This window comes from Aotus nancymaae, unplaced genomic scaffold (assembly GCF_030222135.1).
Source record: "Aotus nancymaae isolate 86718 unplaced genomic scaffold, 86718_ANA_hifiasm-v0.15.2.pri h1tg000033l, whole genome shotgun sequence".
Classification (NCBI taxonomy): Eukaryota; Metazoa; Chordata; class Mammalia; order Primates; family Aotidae; genus Aotus; species Aotus nancymaae.
This window is the reverse complement of record NW_026988447.1, coordinates 27,863,284-27,882,435: the sequence shown is the minus strand read 5'-3', so window position 1 is coordinate 27,882,435 and position 19,152 is coordinate 27,863,284. Positions and strand designations below refer to the sequence as shown.

Genomic DNA, 19,152 nt, shown 5'->3' with positions numbered 1-19,152 from the left:
GGCGTGAGCCACCTGGCCTGGCTGACTAAGACTCTTTAAATGGCAAAATATAAAGTTGCTGACCATAAGCAGAGTACATGCTTTGGGGTCCTGGTCCTTCCCCCAAAACAACATAATGGGCTTATGTCACATTTTCTTGACCAATTCCTGTTGTGACCAAAGATAGACATCTGTAAGGCAGCTATCCAGAGACAAAATGTTTGAGAATGGCCATGGAATAAAGCTAACTAAGATAAAACCTGGGTGCTAAAAAAAATTAATCTTTGTTTCAGGGGACACCTTTCTAATCAAGAGACTTAACTGATAACGATTTCATAGATAATCATGTTTTTTCATGCTTTTACAGAATGAAGTTATTATAAACAGCATCTCAGAATTGAAAAGGATTATAAAAGAAACCTAGTTTGAATATCTGACACTTGAATTCTCTTTACAACATCTCTATCAAGTGCCATTCTAGTTCATGTTTTAAAATCTCCAGTTGTAACATTCCATCTTAAACAACTGCCCTGCTTAGGAGCTATGATTTGAATCTTTATTTAAATCCCCATAAAAATGAGAACTTGTCATTAACAGGCCAGCCTACTCCAAAAAAATTGTTGTTAAACTGAAAGATGACTTTTTTTGTCAATTAAAAAACATACATATCTGGAATCTTCCATACTTCTATTGTAAAGATTCCATTATATCATTAATAAACAGGATAGTAATTATCTTAAGGAAGAAGAAAAGGAGAAAATTAAATTGGGGAACTTAAGAGGTATTTAAATTAACAATGCTGTCAATATTTTGTTAATTTTGGTAGTATATACATGTATGTTAGTTGAATTCTTCAGGTTTTTTTAATATTCTAAATATTGCGTATTACATTTTTTAAAAAGAAAAAATCCATTATAAAGCCCTTTTTATATATTTAGTTGTAAAGGCTCAAATCATAGCTCTTCTGTATATAATTCTCTTTATGGTGTCTACTATGACACCTGAGGCCTAGAACACTGTCCATGATGCTAGTGGAAATAAAAACCAGCAGTTGTTTATACGCAGTGCTGAAAACACACAAATAGTTTCAGGGTAACTTTTACTTATAAGTTAGTCCTCAAAGACATCAAGACCAGAAGAAATACATTAACTTATGCTGCCTAGTCCAAATGATCAAAATAATATATATATTTTTGAAGACAGGGTCTTGCTTGTTTGCCCAGGCTGCAGCAATGGCACCATCATAGCTCAATGCAACTTTTAACTCCTGAGACTTCAAGGAGTAGCTGGGACTACAGGTCCATGCCACCGTACCAGCATATATATATTTTTTTTTTTTGGTAGAGACGAGGTCTCAATATAAAATAATATTCTTATTACACAAATGACTTAAAGGCCACCAGCTGCCAGGCGCAGTGGCTCACACCTGTAATCCCAGCACTTGGGGAGGCCGAGGCAGGTGGATCACGAGGTCAAGAGATCGAGACCATCCTGGTCAACATGGTGAAACCCCGTCTCTACTAAAAATACAAAAAATTAGCTGGGCATGGTGGCGCGTGCCTGTAATCCCAGCTACTCAGGAGGCTGAGGCAGGAGAATTGCCTGAACCCAGGAGGCGGAGGTTGCGGTGAGCCGAGATCGTGCCATTGCACTCCAGCCTGGGAAACAAGAGCGAAACTCCGTCTCAAGAAAAAAAAAAAAAAAAAAAGGCCACCAGCCTAGATAAATCCAACAAATAGCCATGGCATTCAATCAGGACTCGCTGTTTTGAGTCTCATCCAGGTCCTAGTAAAACCCACAAGTTTACACAAATAGGCATGGACAATGATTCCTCCTCCTGAAACAGCACTATACAAGCACTGTTAATTCCAAAAAGAAAGACTAGCTGAGCAATTATCTTAATCTCTATTACTTTTAGCTTAGTGTAGGCAAGGAACACACCTGTACCCTAATCTATAGAGGTTGACAATTTAGTGGAAAGTGATTAAGAACAGTTAGCTAAATATCAGGGAGCTGTGAATGAGAAACCAAGGAGTTCAGACTTTCAGTAATTCATTGACTGTCCTGTTTCTTTTTTCATTTACAACACTTACTATTTTGAAAAAAACTAAATTTGCATTTTTCAAAACTGCTTAAAACTTTTAAAAGGCTTCCCACTGCCCTTTAGATAGGATCCAAGAAACAGATACAAAGCTTTATAAAAGCCCTCAGCAATAAGATTTTTTTTCTTTTTTGCCTATTGTACCACATTTTAATCCCCTTTCCTTCTCAAAATTCATACTCCAGCCCTACTGAATCTCTTTCAGTCACTCAAATAAGCCTTGTTTTTCTCCCTCCAGACTTTCAATATTGCTATTTTCTGTCTGGATAATTACTTCAGATGTCACATCATCAGGAAGGCATTCTCCTGCTGTTTACTCAAATAAACTTTTAATTAATCCTATCATAATACTCATCACATTTTATCATAATAACATGTTTAATAAATTATTCATCTTCTACACATAGCTGAAAGCCTGGTGAGGGCAACGACAGGGTCTTATTTGGCACAAGATACTCAGCTCTGAGCATAGGACATTGCAGGTCCTCAGTAAGTGCTGACAGATGGCTGAATGGATGTATGGATTTGCCTAGAGATATGTGTTAAAGCATTCCTCTTTGTACAACTAAGAAAATCTTAAAAACTATTTCTACTTGGCAACACTTGTAACCTTGTTTGCTACTCATTTAAAATTCTATATAATCCAGATTTAGCCTTCTCCTCAATCTGAATTAATAAAATTGTATTAAATACACTATTGTATAGCAAAATTAAAAGTTAACTAGTGTTTCTTTAAAAACTTTCTGAATCATTTGAACCAGGAGTGTCTAAAAAAAAATAAACAAAAATAAAATTAAAAAAATTAAAGTCTCTCTGAATACAAAAGAATGAATGGCTACTAGTTTCCAAAATCAAACAAATATCTTTTAATGATCTATTGTCTAGATGTATTTTTCTTTCCTTTTCTATAAAACAGATGTTACTTGGTATACAAACATCATTTAAAATCATTCCTTTTCATCCAGGCAGGGTGGCTCATTCCTATAACTCCAGCATTTTGGGAGGCCAAGGCGGGAGAATTGCTTGAACCCAGTAGTTTGAGACCCACCTGGGCAATATATCGAATTCTTGTCTCTGCAAATAATAAAAAAGTTAGCTGAGTGTGGTGGTGTGTGACTGCAGTCCCAGCTACTAGGGAGGCTAAGGTGGGAGGAGCACTAGAGCCAGGAGAGTCAAGACTGCAGTGAGCCATGATCACACCACTGCACTCCAGTCTAAGTGACAAAGAGAGGCCCTGTCTCAAAAAAAAAAAAAAAAAAAAAAAGATCAGGTGTAGTGGCTCACGCCTGTAATCCCAACACTTTGGAAGGGCATGGTGGTGGGTGCCTGTGATCTCAGCTACTCAGGAGGCTAAGGCAGGAGAATCACTCAAACCTAGGAGGCAGAGTTTACAGTGAGCCAAGATCGCACCACCACACTCCAGTCTAGGCGACAGAGACCTTTCCCCTCCACAAAAAAACTGGCCAACCGGGAGGGCTCACGTCTATAATCCCAGCACCTTGGGAGGCTTAGGAAGGCAGATTGGATCACTTGAGGTCAGGAGTTTGAGATCAGCCTGGCCAACATGGTGAAACCTCCTCTCTACTCGAAATACAAAAATCAGCTGGGCATGGTGGTGAGCTCCTGTAATCCCAGCTACTCGGGAGGCTGAGGCAGGAGAATCATTTGAACCTGGGAGGCAGAGTTTGCAGTGAGCCAAGATTGCACCACTGTACTCCAGCCTAGGCAACAGAAACTCTGTATCAAAAAAAAAAAATTAAAAGTAAATAAAATCATTCCTTTTCATTTCTGCTTTATTAATTGACAGAGTAGGTCTTTGCTTTTGGCCACTATTTTCTCCTTCACATAATTAATAATCTGTAAAACTTACATTCAAGTGCCCTAAAAAATCACTGCTATTAAAGGCCAGGCTCGGTGGCTCACACCTGTAATCCCAGCACTTTGGGAGGCCGAGGCAAGTGGATCACGAGGTCAGGAGTTCAAGACCAGCCTGGCCAAGATGTTGAAACCCCGTCTCTACTAAAAATACAAAAATTAGCTGGGCACAGTGGCACGTGCCTGTAATTCCAGCTACTCAGGAGGCTGAGGCAAAAGAATCGCTTGAACCTGGGAGGTGGAGGTTGCAGCGAGCCGAGATTGCACCATTGCACTCCAGCCTGGGTGACAGAGTGAGACTGTCTCAAAAAAAAAAAAAAAATCACTGCTATTTTAACGAGCTCTTAAAGGATCCTGTTTTTAAATGTTTAAAAAGCAGAATTTTAAAAAGCAGAAGCTTCATTTCATTTTTCTTTTTAGATCTCAAAGTTCTAATTAAGTGATATTCAATTAGGATAATACTCTACTGAAGTAAGTATGTCATATTAAAATACATTTTCTTTTTCTATACATTCCATAATCTGATACCTTATGGTTATTTTGTATAATTTTAAACAATGTGTAGTTATATAATTTTTTTAATTTAAATATCTTCTCTTAAAAGATATTAAAGAATTTAGAGGCTGGGTGCGGTGGCTCAGGCCTGTAATCCCAGCACTTTGGGAGGCGAACACAGGCGAATCATGAGGTCAGAAGATCAATACCATCCTGGCCAACACGGTGAAACCCCGTCTCTAATAAAAATACAAAAATTAGCCAGGTGTGGTGGTGCACACCTGTAATCCCAGCTACTTGGGAGGTCCAAGAAGAAGAATCACTTGAATCTGGGAGGTGGAGGTTGCAGTGAGCCAAGATCGCACAATTGCACTGCAACTTGGAGAGAGAGCAAAAAAAAAAGAATTTAGAGTGCATACTCAGCACTCGTGGATTTCCATACTGCAACTCACCCCCATTTTTCATAAGCCTCATATTTTAACGTTTAATTCCCAGTAAATGAGAGTTTCAGGAAAGATTCATAACTGCAAACCATATTTCATTAATCCTAAGACACATTTTTTCACATTTGACATCTCTGGAATCAGTACATATCTTAAAGTTGATAGCCTCCTAAAGTTCATATTTGTCAGCAATTTTCCTTTAGTGGTATAAAAATAATGTTTCTTACAATTGACAGCATCTTAGGCTAAATGAAATTGTTTGTTTGTTTTTAAAATGGAGTCTCTCTCTGTTGCCCAGGCTGGAGTGCAGTGGCGCCATCTCGGCTCACTGCAACCTCCGCCTTCTGGGTTCAAGTGATTCTAGTGCCTCAGCCTCCCAAGTCACTGGGATTATAGGTGCCCACCACCATGCACAGCAAATTTTTTGTATTTTTTAGTAGAGATGGGGTTTTGCCAAGTTGGCCAGGCTGGTCTTGAACTTCTGACCTCAGGTGATTCACCCGCCTTGGCCTCCCAAAGTGCTGGGATTACAGGCTTGAGCCACTATGCCCAGCTGATAGTTATTAAAGTATTAAAAATTTTTATCTAATAAGACTCTCTGATCTAAATCACAATACAATTACATTTCCACCAATTCCAGAGTAAAAACTAAATGAACTTACAATTCACATTTTACCATTTCAGAAAACGTTAAGTCTACGCTAACCTCAAGAAAATATATAACTGGGGGAAAAACACTTTTTAAAAATTTAGGAAAAGATGTAGATTAGAAGCAAAAATAACAGAAACGACAAAAAAATGCCTTAAATATGTTCAGTCAATAGTAGCTTCTAAGGAAGTAGAGGCATGAAATAACCCCAGAGCTTTATCTATAAAAAGAAACAAATATTAAGAACATGGCAAAAACCACCCTGAACACGCCCGATCTCGTCTGATCTTGGAAGAACATGGCAAGGGTTAACTCAGCAAACTGAGAGGAAAAATATTATTGTGTTACTTCTCCTTTCTTAAGGAGGAATCATTGTCACCCTTTAAAGTAAAATATGTTAAAGGTAGATGAAATAATTTTAATGAAATATAAAATTATAAACATTCTTAGTAAATTAAAAACCAACCTACCAGCATTGTCTTCCTTCTGGCTCAATCTGTTTCACCTTCAGGTAATCCTAGGATAGGGGCTCCTTTTTCAGATCCCCAGTTTTTCATGTCGATCTTCTACCTCCCTGTGGCAACAATATTTTCTAATTAAAGGAGTCCTTTGTGCCACAGGGAGGATTTCTGATGGTATAACAAATAAAAAAGTTATGACAGCTCATCATGAAGTCAAATTAGTCCTGAGATCTTCAAGAAAGAAATTTGGCTCCTTATCTTATGTTTCATGAGGGAAATCTGGTTTTATTTATTTTTTGAGACAGAGTCTTGCTTTGTCGCCCAGCCTGGTGTATAATGGCACAATCTTGGCTCACTGCAACCTCCGCCTCCCAGGTTCAAGCAATTCTCCTGCCTCAGCCTCCAGAGTAGCTGGGATTACAGGCCCCCACCACCACACTCGGCTAATTTTTGTATTCTTAGTCGAGACAGGGTTTCACTATATTGGCTAGACTCGTCTCGAACTCTTGACCTCGTGATCCACCCGCCTTGGCCTCCCAAAGTGCTGGGATGCTGGGATTCCAGGCATGAGCCACCGGGCCCGGCTCTGGTTTTATTTTTTAAACTGCATTTTAAAAACCTAAAACCTAAACTTTCTTTCTTTCGTTTTTTTTTTTTTTTTTTTTTGAGACAGAGTCTTGTTCTGTCACCAGGCTAGAGTGCAGTGGTGCGATACTGGTTCACTGCAACCTCCGCCTCTCAGGCTCAAGTGATTCTCTTGCCTCAGCCTCACATATAGCTGGGACTACAGGGACAAACCACCACGCCCAGCTAATTTTTGTATTTTTAGTAGAGATGGGGTTTCACTATGTTGGCCAGGATGGTCTCGATCTCTTGACCTCATGATCTGCCTGCCTCAGCCTCCCAAAGTGCTGGGATTACAGGCGTGAGCCACTGCACCCGGCCTTTCATTTTCATTTTTTAAAAACACTGCTTTCTTGTTGAATTATATAAAAATTCTCATCATCATCTATCTTTTCAACTAATCTTTAAACACAATTTGGTTGATCACTAAAAATGGTTTAAGTTTTCCTGATAATTAACTAGTAAGACTAAACATTAATGTACTGATACATGGTTAAGGAGCAAAGTCCTGCCCCCAGTGGTCAAAAGAGAGAAGTGGGAAGCTACCAGACCACTTGACAGCCAATGTTTATTAAAATTAGTAAAAATTAATGTCTGCTTCTATTATATAATATTGATTATGCTTAAAATGTACATTTTTTAAAAGGAAATGTTAAAAAAAAAAAAAGCAACAATCATTGTCTCCTTATTGGTAAGATTAAGGGTGATGATTTTCAATTTGTTTATTATTTGCAATACTTCCCAATTTTTTTCCATTAAGCATATATTACTTTTAAGAAAAAAATCAGGCCTGTAATCCCAGCACTTTTGGAGGCTGCAGTGGGCAGATCGCACGAGGCCAGGAGTTCAAGACAAGCCTATACAACATGGAGGAACCCCGTCTCTACCAAAAATACAAAAATTAGCCAGGCAAGGTGGCGCATGCCTGTAATCCTAGGTACTGAGGAGTCTGAACCACGAGAATCGCTTGAACCCAAGAGGCAGAGGTTGCAGTGAGCAGAAATCACGCCACTGCACTCCAGCCTGGGCAAGACAGCAAGACTCTGTTAAAAAAAAAAAATCAAATTTAGATACATGCAAGAAAGACGAACACTAACTATGATTTTAAAATGAAATTTAAGTATGATCTTATATAGATGGTTCTTGATTACACAACAATACTAACTCAGAACTCAATCTGTTTCCATTTGTATTTTCCAGCTAGCTATTATATGTTCAACAGTATATTCAAGAAAAGAAAAAAGTATGGTCTGTCTTCAAGGTGCTTATACACACACTGGGAAAACAACAGGAGTATATACAAAAATAATATAAGATATAATAAATAAAAATAATAAAATAGTACAAGAAAGTACCTAAATCCAGATGGTATAACAGATCAGGTAAGGGAATGTTTAATGTAGGCCACAATCATTGTGGAAATGTTCACATAGTTGGGCCTTAAAGGATGGCTAATACCTACCTGAGCACATTATAGATAGGAAGAAACTGTCTTTGAGCAAACTCTCAGAAGCATAAATAGTACAATCCATGCAAAGGTCAATAAGAAAAATAACTAGGAGAATACAGTGTTTCAGCAGATAAGAAGGTTACATTATGAAGGATTACTTCTGGATGATTCTATGGGTCACCGAATTTGACAGAACAGTGGCCACTAAAATCTGATAAAGAGCTTCAGTAGAATGATAAATGTAGATGCCAGAGCACAATAGTCAAGGAAGGAATGACAAGGAAAAAGTATAAACTGAAGGTATAATGCAGTTGTCTTTTTTTTTTTAAGTGGAAGCAAAAGGAAGGAGAAAAATGTAACAGAGACATAAAGTTAAACAAATATTCCATTTTAATATATAAAAGTCCTATCCATACTTGAAGTCACAGGGAAGCTGCTAATGAAGTTAAGGAAATTCTATGTCACAAGCAGTGTGCTTTATGTATTTATTTTATGTGATCCTCACAACCCTGAATTCCTATTTTCTGACAGTGAAACACTCTGAAAAAGTTAAATACTGCCAAGTAAGTGATAAAGGGGAAATTTGAAACCAGAACTAACTAACCCAAGTCAATATTATGCCCTTTCCTACTAAAGAGAGCTACTTGAAGAGGGAAAAAACAAACAAACAAAAACTCATAGTCACCCAGGATTTTCTATTATATTTGACTACTCTTTGATTCTTCTCCACTATTTAAAAAAACATTCCCTAATGTTTTTTTAAACATAAGGGACATAATTCTATGTCCTTTTGTTCTCTATCACAGAGAGACAAAACAGAATTTACATATCTTTTTCCTTGGGAAAAATCTCTGATATACATTTCCCTTTGGAAATTTATTTCCATGGCTTTAAATGAGGATGATTCCCAAATCGGTTTCTCCCTGGCCTTTCTTTAAGCTTTAGTTGTACTAGGTATCTTCCATTTGCCCCTCCAGATTTATTCTCCACCCTTCTTCACCTTGCTCTCAATCCCTGAAGACTGACTTCATCAACAGGACTCCCATGGCTTCAGATTAGGTTTGGTCAATGGAGTACCTTAGCAGAATATTAGAGGGAAGAGGCATTGCCCTCCAGCTAGCTGTCTCCTTTGATCAAAGGTTCCAGATTCTCCCAGGGTGACTGACTCCCTGTTCAGGGCTCTGTTCTTCAGGATTCTGGTAACCTTTCCTTCCCCTTGGCCCTTGAGCCAAATGACAGAAACAGCTGTTATTGCTAGGTCTGCATCCTTCAACTCATTAAGTACTGCCCTGTCTTTTTTTTTTTTTAAAGACGGGTCTCACCATGTTGGTCAGGTTGGTCTTAAACTCCCAACCTCAGGTGATCCACCCGCCTTGGCCTCCAAAGTGCTTGGATTACAGACGTGAGCCACCACGCCCGGCCCGTACTGCCCTGTCTCTTATGGTTACCTTATATTTGCTCACATGTTTGTAACCAATCCTTTATTAAAACATTCATTAAACTATCCTAATTTGAGCATGCCATCTCTTTTGTGATGGGACCTTGACTACACATTTGTGCATCTTTTTTTGTTTGTTTGTTTGCTTTTGAGATAGAGTCTCTGTCGCCCAGGCTGGAGTGCAGTGGCATGATCTCAGCTCACTGCAACCTCCACCTCCAGGCTCAAGCAATTCTCCTGCCTCAGCCTCCCAAGTAGATGCACCACCACACCCAGCTAATTTTTGTATTTTTAGTAGAGACAGGGTTTCACCATGTTGGCCAGGCTGCTCTTGAAGTTCTGACCTCAAGTGATCCACCCACCTCGGCCTCCCAAAGTGCTAGGATTACAGGCGTGAGCCACTGCACCAGGTCAAATCTGTGCATCTTTAAATATCTAAATATTCATCCATAGATGTTCTACTTCAACTCAAAATCTTCATGACTATTAACAAATTTATATGCTTCACCACACAATCTTGCCTTCCTCAAATCATATGTACTACTATCACCATCACTCAGGGTCAAAAAGCAGAATAATATTTTACCTAACTATGTCTCTCCCCCTTATCTGTCATATAAGATCCTATTGGATGTTATATAGTAGTATGATTTATCTAAGCCCTTTCTGTTCTTGTTGCTACTACCTAGTTTTAATATTTCTCAAGTCATCCTTCAACACATACGACAACAGCTAGTCTTCCTGTCTCATCTTTCCCCCTATAATCAATCCTATATCCAACTGAAATACTAAGTGCATGGTACTTTCTTTTTAGAGACATGGCTCACTCTGTCGCTCAGGCTGAAGCATACTTGTACTATGATCATAGCTCACTGTAACCTCAAACTCCTAGTCTCAAAGGATCCTCTGGCCTCAGGCTCTCAAGTAACTAAGACTACAGGTGCACACCACCATACCCGGCTAATTTTCTTTTTAAGAGATGGAGTTTCACTATATTGCCCAGGCTGGTCTTGATTCCTGGACTCAAAAGATCCTCCCACCTCTGCCTCTGCCTCCCAAAGTACTGGCCTCCTAGTATTTTCTACTTCAAACCTTCTAAGTCTTTCTGCTTTCTTATACGCCTCATTACTAACTCTTAAGATTTAATTCAGAATCTAGTCATAGCTCTTAATGAAATCTCCTGCCAATGTCTTATTTACTCAAATCTTCTGAACAAGCATTGAATTTCAATAGTCTACTCATTTGTTAATTATATTTTCCTCAGTCTACAGTGCATTTCACCTACCTCCTATTTGTCCATCTAAATCCTATCATGTGTCCTTTACTTTCTCTAAAACATCCCTAATCCTGTAAATTGAACTTCCTTCTTCTGAAAATTCCTTTGAATTTGTAAATAACGCTCATTTGACTCTTGACTGCTTTGTATTTGAATATAATATACATTTTTTATCTCCACAACTAAATTCCCCCTGAAAAGAAACATGCTGAAAACAGTACCTTGCACATTACAAATGTAGACATAATCTGCTCTCACAAACTAAAGTGGAAAGTTAAGAGGATAAATATAGTAACAAGTATTTGTTAAGATGAAAGATGATGAAGCAAATCCTAAATAGCTCAGTCTCCTTAGTCCAGTCTGTTGCCCAGGCTGGAGTGCAGTGGCACAATCTCGGCTCACTGCAACCTCCACCTCCAGGGTTCAAGAGATCTCCTGCCTCAGTCTCCTGAGTAGCTGGCATTACAAGCGTGCAGCACCATGCCCAGCTAAGTTTTTGTAATTTTAGTAGAGTTGGGGTTTCACCATATTGGTCAGGCTGGTCTCAAACTCCTGACCTCGTGATCCGACCACCAGGCCTCCCAAAGTACTGGGATTACAGGCATGAGCCACCCACACCCAACCTAGTCCAGTCTTAAAAGATTTCTGTCAACACTTATTTATTATTGAGTTCACTGGTATAAACGTGGTACTTGTTAAATGGTAATTCCAACAGGCCCCTAGAACTGATGGAGACTGCAGCCACTGAGGAAGATACTTTATACCTGCCCGAGTCAAAACCACCCTTCCCCTATATTTCATCACTCTTCCTCAAATGCTCTTTATAATTACTAATCTGCAACTGTTATCACAAGCAATTTACTGAAGTTTTAGATGAATATGCCTATTTTTAAAGTTTCAAAAAATATTTGGTTTTTCCTATACAATTTAAGAGAGCGTAAGTATTACACATAAGCTCTGTGAGGGAAATGTAGACTGTTAAGTCTACGAAAAGGAGAAACAAGCAGCCCATAATTACTACTAACAAAATGAGAAGTTCTTTTATCTACAAAATAATAAAGATGGCTAGATGCAAATCATTATATGATTTTAGTACTCGAAGCCACATGACAACAGAACAGTGTTTATGGTATGGACATATACATATGGGTATTTAGGAATAAAAGGGAAAAAACACTTCAGTGTGAACATGCAGAGAACTGACAGATCAAGTCAGTAAATATAATTATAAAATTTTTTAGACTGACATAATCTACATTATAATGTGGGAGCATTCCATGAAGTTTTCCTAGACGTACACAGGGAAGTATTCTATACAGATCTCAATTCCCCCAATTCACCAAATAAAATCTGCCGTCTTCTAAGTATTCCTTTTCTTCCCAGTCAGCTTCTTCTTCAAAACCTACATGTATCTGTAATGTAAGTTTCAATTTCATATCATTATAAGAAATGAACCTAATCTTAACTCACTACCTAAAAGAAAATATGCATAACCAATATTAAGCTCAGAATAATCTATGATTATTAATAACCCTTATAAAGTTACATTAAAATCCAAGAGCCAGAATGGAATTAAATATGTACGATGAACTTTTGAGGTGCTTTTATACCCTTTTAGAACAATATAAATAATCTGCTTACATTTTCTTTTTGTGTTGAAGTAAATTTAAAAATTATTATCAAATCTTTAAAACACATTTACAAAAAAAAAATTACAAAAGTAACTGTTTTTTACCTAGACTTCTTCCCATATCCTCCTTTTCACAATCCTTAATATCTCTGCCCAGCAAATGATATCATTACCCTCAGAGTTCAAGAAGACTAAGAAAATAAAATCCCTTAGGTAGATTATATTCACTTCCTATTCTGAATTGGTTTTACCTGAATTAATCTAAATTAATAAAATATTTATAGTCAATTATACAAATTATAAGATTCAGCCAATCTGTTCTAGTATTTTATTGTGATAAATATCCTAATTTACAGACTCAGGCAAATTTACTGCTGTAGTTTTCATCTTTTTTAAAGTTTCCAATTTGCTACCGAAATCATAGTTTTCCTTATTTTTTTTTTTACCAAAACATCAGCCAGAAATTTCAAATAGGTTCTACTTTTTTCATTCATACTACCATACTTTTTTCTTCTGCTATTAGTGTTCTGTTTAGTTATACTCTTATAATAAAATCAGTTACAATATATAATCCAAAACATCATCATACAAAATACTTTTAACTGTTCTACCTATCCTTTCTCAAGAAGAAAATTCATCTCTGCCACTATACTTCTAGCTTCAAACTGGAAAACTCTCCAAATGCTCATAAAAAGGTATACATTAGGTCCTGTAAACCAGATACCACTCAAAACTACAGTCATGAAGCCCATATGAAATGTCTGGATGCCTGTTTTTTTTATTGGTTTGTTTATTTGTTTAGAAATAGGGTCTTGCTATGTTGCCCAAGCTGAGCTTAAGCTCCTGACCTCAAGCAAGCCTCCTGCCTCAGTCTCCCAAGTAGCTGGGAATACAGGGGCATACCACCACAACCAGCTTGGCTGCCTATTTTGATAAATGAATGGATTCCACTACACCTGGCATTTGCTTGCACTGCAATCATCAGTGGTCTGAAAAGCAAGATAACTTCCAACCCCTTAGCTCCACAAAAAAATAAAATTCGAACAGTTTTAAGCTGAAGGACGCTTGTAGCCCTAAGGAGTGCTACCAGACCTCATGAGCAGAAAGACATCACATACTCAAAATTTTAATTATGAAAGTTTGCTACATTTATAAAAATGTATCTAAATATTAAAGAATTTTTACTAGGATTAAACAAGCATAACAATTCTTTTTCTCCATTAACAGCTAAGGATACATTTGCATGTTTATTATTATATAATAGTCACTAAAATCCTTTTGGTAAAATACTCTATTTTCTGTAAGAGGATCAGCTTGAATAAAAAAGAAAAAAATACTCTATTTTCTTCATAATCAATAGCAAAAACTAACACATTTCTCTAAGAATTATAGAAACTAATCCCTAATTAAACATATAGCTATCTCACCAGAAATAGACTGATATACTAAGATCTCTAAGAAGACAAAAAGAAACTGATAGAACACTATAAAGATGCTTCTGATATAAATAAGAAATCATACTGCTCCATCAATATTAACTCAAAGAAATTCATAATCAATTATAGAATGATAGAATACCATATTTATTTTTTAAATTTAAAAAATTGTCCTCATAATACTAAACTGATAGAACACTACAAAGATGCCTGACATAAAAATAAATCTTACTGCTCCATCAATATTAACTCAAAGAAACTCATAATCAATTACAGAATGAAAGAATACCATATTTATTTTTGGAATTTAAAAAGTTGTCCTCATAATACTAGCCTACTGACTTTATAAGTAAAAGCTAGTATTTATACTCCCAGAAAAAAATAATAAAATAACTTTATCATTATGTGAAGCTGTAATTTTGTGCAGAGTCCATGATACAAGATTGTTAGACCTCACAGAATTATACTGTAGAACTTTTACATCTACACAAATTCCCTCAAACAGAGATGTTTCACTGGTTTCCAAGCTATACTAAATAGCATTAAAAAGAGGTTTTTCAGTATATTTTTCATCTGGCAATAGTATTGTTGAAGCTTACAAAATGAGAAAGTTATAAATAATGAACATTTTATGAGATGTCTACCTGTTTCCACATTCTCGGTCTCAACTTCTTGTTCTTCTGCCACATCTTGCATCATATAAGTCTCATCATCATAAACCAGAACCTGGGCTGCATAGCCCTGCTCTAATCTGGCACTTGGAACTGGCTCCACAATCACTGCTGGATATTCAGAAACCTTTTCACTTTCCTACAAGAGCAAATTTAAAAAACAATCAACCTTTGTATTTACAAATTCTGGATTCACTTATAAATCCTTGAGCTAATACAGTCTCAAGCAGTCCACACAATGAGTTTCAAATATTATAAATATGAATGTAAAAACTAAAACAAGAGATGAAAAGGGCTAACTTTAATAATCCTTTCAAGTCTCAAAAGGTAAGACATAAACATTTTAAATAATCTGTGCTTTAGGATTAAGATGGCAGATTAAAAACATGCATATAATTTCACTTATGAAAGTCAACTAAAACAACAGTAAAAGACTATTTTATACCTAAACTCACAAGACAAGAGGTGAGAGCAACAAGCAGGAAGAGGTAAGAACAACAAAACCTTGGAAGACTGAAAGTGTCTGTATGAATATTGAGTGGGTTAGCCTACCCAGGAAAGCCAAATCGGTCTGGCAGCACAAAAAAAAAAAAAAGAGAAGAAAAAAAAAAAGCTGAGAAACAACACACTGTACAGTGGAGAATCTACAGAAAGCAACACCAATTGCTTCTGGAAATGATGGAACAGCAGGTAGCAGGGAAATAGGAGAGGGTTAAAACAAAAAAGACACCATGAAAGCTATTTGAAAGTATTTTGATTCCTAGACCTTCTCTCTCCTCCATGATGCTAAGCAACTAGACCACCACCTCGACAGATCGGTTACTTTCCAGAGAGGGAACAACAGCATCTTTGAGGCATAATAGGCACAGCTGTTAGTATCATACTGTATTCAAAATGGAGTTTTCAACTAGCTTTGTAGTCCATCACTTTTAATGATGAGCCAACAGCCAAATATTACTGGGCATCCAAAGAAAAGCCTCTAACACAGAATGTACATATACATATTCGTATTCCACACAGATAGAAGATATTATATGTATAAAGTAAGAACAGATCACAATTCAATAAAGAACATTTTAAAATACAAGTAAAAGAATTCTTGGAAATTAAAGACACAATAGCTGAAATGAAAAAATAAAGCCTTGGAAGATAAAATTGAGGCAATCTTCAGGAACCAGAGAAAAAAAGATAAATTAGCAATAGAAAATAGGAGAGAAAAGATAGCAATATTAGATGACCAACCAGTCCAGGAAGTCCACTATCTGAATAATGGAGTTTCAAAAAAATCAATCATGAGGAAAAAATAAGAAATAAAAAGGAAAAAATATGTTTGGAAAGAAATCAACAAGAAAGAAGTAAATCAACAAAATTTTCTAAGACTGAAGGATATGAGCTATCCATTTGAAAGGACCCACTAAGTGTCTATTACAAAAAATTAAGGAACACATATATCAAGGTTTATCATTCTAAAATATCATAATACTGGGAACAGAAAAGATTCTACAAGCTTCTAGAAAGAAAACACGTTACTACAAAGAATCAGGACACAGACTTGTCTTCTCAACAGTCATACTAGAAGGAAGATGACAGTGGAGCAATTTCTTCAAAATTATGAAGAAAAATTATTTACAATCTAGAATTCTTCACCCAGTCAAACCATCTTACAGAAGTATATCTTCTCAGATATGAAAAATCTCAAACATTTACATTCCATGCATCCTTTCTCAAGAAGATACTCGAGAATGTATCCCATCAATAAGAGAGAGTGAATTTTTTAAAAAAGAGAACTACTGCAAATACAAGATACAAAAAAATCAACATAGGAGAGAAACAATAGGAATCTTCAGGAAGACTGTGAAGAGATTCCAGGATGCTAGCTATGCACCAGATTTAAAGGGCAACCAGTCCAGAATGTAGCCGTGTGACTCCTGAGACAGTATGATGAACTGTCATCACCAAGATAACTTTGTTCCTAAGGACAGAATGCCCAGATCAGTCTGTTATAGATTTTTATTGATATTTGGTTTGCCTTGATATACCTACTCACTCCACCTGCCCTGCTGCCTGGATCAGCTAAGAACACATTTCATGCCCCAGATGTGTTGTGTTTTGATCTACTATGTGTTGAAGGAAGATCACCATGGGCTTAGAAATAAAAGATACAGAACAGCACTCTTCATGTACCTGCTGAACAAATATGACCATGTACCTGCTGAACAAATATGCAATACCCAGCCCATACTGTACCACTGCCAGATACCAGACTAGGCTGTGCCTAACATTTCTAAGAACTCAAGGCCTTGCTCACTGATTACCTGAAGACAAGCTCATGAAACTCAGTGAACCTGCTACTAGACTATTCAGCTATCTTCTGGAAGCTTTCCTCTATGATATATTGCCCTTTCCTAACTCAATTAGCTTGATATACTACTTATTTTTTCAAAATAAAATATTTTTAGGATTACTTCCATAGGTGGCAAAACTATAAAGAGAAGTAAAGAAATTATAATACACAAGTCAAAACAATGGCACCTCTGGAAACAGTGCCCAGCTGGGTTTTAATAATTCAGTGGTTTTTTTCTCTTTGACCATATAAAAGCTAAAATCATTTTGCATTAAAAAATTCAGGGCTCTCGCCTCTAATCTCAGCACTTTGGGAGGCCAAGGTGGGTGGATGGCCTGAGGTCAAGGAGTTCGAGACCAGCCTGGCCAACATGATGAAACCACATCTCTACTAAAAATACAAAAATTAGCTAGGTGTGGTGGCATGTGCCTGTAATCCAAGCTACTCAGGAGGCTGAGGCACGAGAATCACTTGAACCTAGGAGGCAAAGGTTGCAGTGAGACAAGATCATGGCACTGCACTTCAGCCTGGGCGACAGAATGAGACTTGGTCTAAAAAAAAAAAAAAAAAAAAAAAAAATTGAGGCAGGGTTCAGTGCCTTACACCTGTAATTCTAAAACTTTGGGAGGCCAAGGCAGAAGGATTGCTTGAGCCCAGGATTTCAAGACCAGCCTGGGCAACATAGGAAGAACCTGTCTCCACAAAAAACAATAAATATCAGCCAGGCATGGTGGTTCTTGCCTATAGTCCTAGCTACTCAGGAGGCCGAGGCACAAGGATTGCTTGAACCCAGGAGTTCGAGGCGGTAGTGAGCCATGATCATGCCATTGCAACTGCAGCCTGGCGACTGAAAACAAGTCTCGAAAATTTAAACAAAAAAAGAAAGAAAGAAATTAAACTCTCCTTTCTTTTAACTGAACTTTTAACTGTTCTTTAACGGAAGTTAAAAGGCAAAAAGTCCAATTAAAGAAGTTCTTTAACCGAACTTTAACTGATTATTTGAGTTGTATACTTGTATATATTTCTCAAAAAAAAAAAATAGTCTAACTCCTTGACTCATCTATATATACCTTATAATCTATGTTCCACCACCTCACTGAAGCTATGCTATTCTCTAAAAATATTTTGTTTTGTTTTGTTTTGAGACAAGGTCCAGTTCTGTCACCCAGGCTCAAATGCAGTGGTACAATCACGGCTCACTGCAACCTCTGCCTCCCAGACTCAAACCATCCTCCCACCTCAGCCTCCTGAGTAGCTGGGACCATAGGCATGTGCCACCATGCCTGGCTAATTTTTGTATTTTTGGTAGCAACAGGGTTTCACCATGTTGCCCAGGCTGGTCTGGAACTCCTAAACTTGAGCAATCCACCCACCTCAGCCTCCCAAAGCACTGGTATTACAAGCATGGACCACCACATCCAGCCTTAAAATGTTAATAATGACCACATTCTATTTCAGTTTTCTATTTCTATTGCCTCCCTACAGAGTCATACATTTATTATCACCCTCATTTTAAAAATTCTGCTTTTCCAACTTTCTCTACCACTATACTTTCTTTTTTTTTTTTTTTTTTCTGAGATGGAGTTTCACTCTTATTGCCCAACCTAGAGTGCAATGGCACAATCTCAGCTCACCGCATGCTCCACCTCCCGAGTTCAAATGATTCTCCTGCCTCAGCCTCCCAAGTAGCTGAGACAGACATGTGCTACCATGCCAGGCTAATTTTGTATTTTTAGTAGTGGCGAGGTTTCTCCATGTTGGTCAGGCTGGTCTCGAACTCCTAACCTCAGGTTATCCACCCGCCTTGGCCTCCCAAAGTGCTGGGATTATAGGCATGAGCCACCACACCTGGCCTATCACTCTATTTTCAAGCATCTCCTCTGACTCTTCTTTCATCTCCATACACTCAAGTGTAGCCAACTTACTGAGGTTCTGTCTTCAGTGTCTCCTTTCTTTTTATCCTATACTACCTTCTCAGGCAAGCCCACCCATTCTTATGGTTTCAAATAGCACCTCTATGCTGATAATGACTAAGTATTTGTCCTCTACTCTGACTCATCTGAATTCCAGAACCAAATTTTAAACTGCCAACTTTAACATCACTACAGGAATATGCAGCCAACACTTCAAGCTTAACATGTTTAAATGGTACAAATTATCTGTATCTCTCTTTTTTCCCACTCTGTGGTCTTCTTTAAATCCTGATTTCTTTGTATTTAAAAAAGAGATTATAATATTTCTAGCCTTATAAAATCCCATGACTTTATATGCACAAAGTAC

The 19,152-nt window shown here is 37.4% G+C and overlaps 1 protein-coding gene across 10 annotated transcripts in view; it reads right to left on the bottom strand.

Moving 5' to 3' along the window:
* Positions 1-19,152, bottom strand: part of ELF2 (E74 like ETS transcription factor 2) — a 152,885-nt gene that overhangs the window by 80,844 nt on the left and 52,889 nt on the right. For 7 of the 10 annotated variants that reach the window (XR_010345377.1, XR_010345376.1, XM_064383864.1 and 4 more), the window contains exon 4: positions 14,502-14,667. The exons of 1 other annotated variant lie outside the window; for it this stretch is intronic. Coding sequence is in view for 5 of the 9 variants with exons in the window: in XM_064383864.1 (XP_064239934.1) it covers positions 14,502-14,667 (166 nt within the window). In the remaining 4 variants the exon portion in view is untranslated. Of the gene's footprint in view, positions 1-6,012; positions 6,172-14,501; positions 14,668-19,152 lie in introns of those variants that run through there. 2 more of the 10 variants (XM_064383873.1, XM_064383874.1) reach the window with 2 other exon arrangements.